General features: G+C 37.4%; 1 protein-coding gene across 1 annotated transcript in view; it reads right to left on the reverse strand.

The window, feature by feature from the left end:
• Window positions 1-4500: 4500 nt before the first annotated feature.
• Window positions 4501-4860, reverse strand: part of LOC106877298 (homeobox protein unc-4 homolog) — a 118161-nt gene continuing 117801 nt past the window's right edge. The window contains exons 6-7 of the mRNA XM_052970913.1: window positions 4631-4735; window positions 4501-4531 (exon numbers count right to left, since the gene is read on the reverse strand). Of these exons, the coding sequence (XP_052826873.1) occupies window positions 4501-4531; window positions 4631-4735 (136 nt within the window). The remainder of the gene's footprint in view (window positions 4532-4630; window positions 4736-4860) is intronic.

Here is a 4860-nt window from a genome sequence, read left to right on the forward strand (position 1 = left end):
GTGTGTGTGTGTGTGTGTGTGTATTTATTTATGTATACTTCACACACACATATGTACATATATATACAAATATATTTATATATATATGTGTGTGTGTGTGTGTGTGGGTGTGTGTGTGTGTGTATACAGGGGAGAGACAGGTAGATAGATAGATAGATAGATAGATAGATAGATAGATAGATAGATAGATAGATAGATGATGTTGATGATGATGGTGGTGATGACAACGATAACGACGCAACAATTGCTATCTTCTGTTTATTTGCGAAATATTTCATTGCCAATAGAGATCACAATGAATTTGTCTCTTGTGATGGATTAGTATAGCTCATAATTGATGCATTTATATATATTTGTTTCTATACGCCATTTTGTGTGTCTTCATGCATGAATATTTATACGTGTACGCATACGTACGTATGTGAGAGTAACTGTGCATGAGTGTATGTATTTCTATTTTGTGTGCATGTATATTGTAGTATGTACGTACGTCCACGTATATGTATGTATGTGTGTGTGTGTGTGTGTGTGTGTGAGTGTGTGTGTGTGTGTGTGTGTGTGTGTGTGTGTGTGTGTGTGTGTGTGTGTATGATGTGTGCCTTGTCAGTGTATGCATATGTATATGCTTTTATGCTTGCTTGTTATTTCCCATCTACGGTCCAATTATAATTTACCCACTTTTATGATAACACCAATTTCCATGGGAATATATCACAGCGTAATTTTCATGTCTTTTTCCTAATCCAATTAGGCTAATTATCTTTCAATGATTTTTTTTTTAATCTTCAGTTTGAAATGTCAAGTAATTCCAAAGATTTTACTGTAATGAGGGTGATGACCTGGTAGTAATTTTAAAGTTTCGGATAAATACATAGTGAGTTCAAATCCTGCTGAAGTCGAATTTGTTTTTCAGCCTTCCGGACACGATAGAACAAAATACCAGTTTATAGTAAGATTGTTGTTATCAGCTATTCTCCTCACTTGAAATTTCAGGCATTGTGCATTCCGAAATTTTATGTTATCAGTGCCTGAAAAATAAATGGTAAAGACGACTTCGGAGTGATGAGTGATTTGAACTCAGATGTTTACATTCCGATTTAATACCACCGAGGTCAATGTTGCCTGTCATACCTCAAGAGTAATCTATGTAAGGAGTTTGGTGGTATCGACTAATCTCTCATAATTTTCGGATCTTGTGCTTATATCAGAAGCAATTTTTATTAAAAGTCGGTGAGTTGGCAGAATCGTTAGTCATCTAGAATCCCACCGAACTTTACTTTTAGTCCTTTCAGAATCGATCGTATCGACTAACCTGTATTGATTCTATGTAATTTGAACAAGCTGGCCATAAGGTAGACATGACATAATTTTACTTGAGAGAAATGATAATAAGCAATGAAGTAATACTCTGTTTTTCAAACTTCCGGAATCAGTAAAATAGGTATATCGGTATATTCGATATTCCATTATACCCCAATCTCCTCCTCCTCTCTGCCTGTCTCTCTCTCTTTCTCTCTCTGTCCTATCTCCTCCCTCTCTCTCTCTCTCTCTCTCTCTCTCTTTCTCTCTCTCTCTCTCTCTCCCTCTCTCTCTTATGTTAGACCCCGTGCTCGTGTTAAAAGCAATATTTTTCGGTCGATGTGTCAGCAGAAGGAGACATTGTTTTGCTGTATTGAGCTATGTGTCTTCGATTTTGAGTTTAAAGCCTGTGAGGTTTCATTTTGCCTTTTATTATTATGGAAGTTGAAAAAGTATGCTATAATTTTATATCAGACACGCTTAAATCGATTATAATTCCTACCGTATCAATATCTTTCATTGTGAAAAAAAAAAACAGGATCACTGGATAACGGCTCAAATAACGGTGTTTAGCCTATAGCACTCACACGAAATTTCCCTCTTTCGTTAATGCAATACACACATATGCATGTGTGTGTGTGTGTGTGTGTGTGTGTGTGTGTGTGTGTGTGTGTGTGTGTGTGTGTGTGTGTGTGTGTGTGTGTGTGTGTGTGTGTGATTGTGTGTGTCTGTATAATTCGTGTGGTTTAATAAGGCACCAATTGTTTCATGCTTAAAGATTTTCAAATTAGTTCAAGCGTGTCACATAGAAGTGGGATGAGAATATAGTCTTCACACGAGACTGAAATGGATTTCGAAATAAATACACAGATTACTGGAGGTAATTTATAAGAATGTCTTAATTATCTCTCTTGCATAAGCGCTGAGATTTGGCAAGAAATTATGTTCACCATTGATTAATTAATTCCCATATTTATAACTGTATATGTATGTACACATATATTCACCCACACATAAAAAACTATAAAATCAAACACACATACGTACACACACACGTGTACATATGTGTTTGTGTGAGTGTGTGTGCATAATGCATATGCATATATGAATGCGTGCATATATATATATGTGTGTGTGCGTGTACGTATATATGTATATGTGTGTATAATGGTGAGTAAAAGTGTACGTGCGCCGCTATATGTATATATAAAATCTCTCTAAAGCTGAGATACAGCAGCAGTACTGGGTATTAACGTGGCAGTCCACAGAAACAGGACGAATGCTGCTGTTGATTAGCTCCGGGAAGTGATCGCCTCTAGCTAGCTATATATACAGGGTCCGCCATAAGTAACTATATATTTTCTTTTGCTTGTAACTTTTACTTGTAACACGCACACACATACACATATAAGGCCATCACATAAATAATGCGGTTTATTTTATACTTCTTTTATTTTTCAACATTAAGTTAAAAAAATTCTCTTTTAATCTAAAATATACTCGCCTTCATTTTCTACAATTCTCTTCCATCTATATGCTGGGTGGGACATCGTTTCCCATTCAAGCTGCTCCAGCCTTTGGAATGTCATCCTCACTGCATGTGGCTGAGCATTTTCCTGATGGAACAACAATTTTCCTCTTGAAACCCAAAATGGTCGTTTTTCTTCTAGTGCTGACTTAAGCCGCTCATGTTGCTCACAGCAGATCTCCATTGTTATCGTTTGATTTGGGTTTAAAAGTTCAAAGTGGACTAAACCTTTCATATCCAAGCCAACAGATAGAAACTCCTTAAGTGGTGAAGACCTTCTTTAACCGGGGGTGCCGGTGTTTCTCCTTTCCCTGCCCACAGTCTTCGGCGCTTGACATTTTTATAGAGAACCCATTTCTCGTCACCAGTCACTAATCGGTTGAAAAATGGTTCATTCATGAGACGTGGCAGCAAAGTAGAGCACACAAACACTCACAGCACGCGATTAGACTCAGAACGTTTGTGAGGAACCCGTTGACCTAATTTGCTGATTTCTCCGATGACACGCAGGTGTCGATGAATAGTTGAGTGACCAAATCCAAGCTTGTCTGCTAGTTCCTCAACAGTTACAATGGGATTTTGTTCCACCTGGATTTGCAGGACGTCCTCGTCGAGCTCTTCAGATCTTACAGTACGAGGCTCGTTTTCTAGGCTGTAGTTTCCGGTTCAGAATTTCTGGAACCACCATTGTCACTGGCTTATTTTCCGATCCCCATATACTGCATTAATATTCCTCGCACTTTCCGTAGTGTTGTTGCCTTTATTGAACTTATTGAAGCAAAATATACCGAATATGCATTGTCACTTCCATTTTATCTTTGAAAAGCTGTTAAAATTGAACAGCACTCAGGTAGTAATTTTCGCTCTCATAGATGCAGGCGTGGCTCTGTGGTAAGAAGCTTGCTTCCAAACCACTTTCTTCCGGGTCAGTCCCACTGCATGCCACCTGAGCAAGTGTCTTCTACTATAGCCTCGGACTGACCAAAATATTGTGTGTGTATTTGGTAGTCGGAAATTGAAAAGAAGCCCGTCGTGTATATATATATATATGTGTGTGTGTGTGTGAGTTTTCCACCACCACCACTTGACAATCGGTGCTGGTGTGTTTACGTCCCAGAAACTTAGCGATTCAGCAAAAGAATCCGATAGAATAAGTACCACTCTTAAAATAATAAAGACTGGGCTCAATTCATTTGGCTAAAACTTCTTCAAGACATTGCCCCAGCATGGCTGCAATCTAATGACTGAAACAATCAAATAATAAAAGATAAATATCTCAGCCAACTTCTGAACTATGCCCAGGGTCTAACTTTCTTTGAGAATCTCAAAACTGTTGCCTAGTATGTTTGTGTAACATACCGTGTATGTTGTTAAAGAAGATGTCTCTTGAACGATGATATAAACTGGAAGTGAATGCAGTCTCACATAGTCCAAGCCAAATGAGATTTTTACTATCATTTTCTGATATAATCACCAAAATATTATCAGAAGATATACTGTATCAAGCAGAGAGGGTGTAGAAAAGAAACCCTCTTTTGGAATTTTTATTTGCTGCACGCAACCAAGCTGGCACGTGTGAATTTGCCAGCTCCTATACAAACTGCGGCTGCAACTCTCAGTCAAGAAATTCTTAAAATACCAAGCTATGGTATTTAACAACTGGAACAGCATAATCAGTAAAATCGACCACTCAGCAACCCAAACCTAAAATAAATAAATAAATAAATAAATAAATAAAAAAGGCTTATACGAAGATTAAACAACTGGTGAATTAGTTTCGGAAGAAATAGTTATCCCGGATACCTCTGGTGGAAGAACCAATGACATTTTTGAGCACGTAATTTTGGTAACAGAGATTTGCTTGAGTTGGGGGGGGAAAGTATCAAAAGCATAAGATAACATAGAAACCTGAAAATTTAAAATATATTCAAACATAATTACAAATACGAAGCATTATATAAAACCTGGCTGTAATGCGAGATTCTCCAAACACACACACATACACACACACGTATATATATATATATATATAT

Source organism: Octopus bimaculoides, chromosome 9, assembly GCF_001194135.2.
Source record: "Octopus bimaculoides isolate UCB-OBI-ISO-001 chromosome 9, ASM119413v2, whole genome shotgun sequence".
Taxonomy (NCBI): domain Eukaryota; kingdom Metazoa; phylum Mollusca; class Cephalopoda; order Octopoda; family Octopodidae; genus Octopus; species Octopus bimaculoides.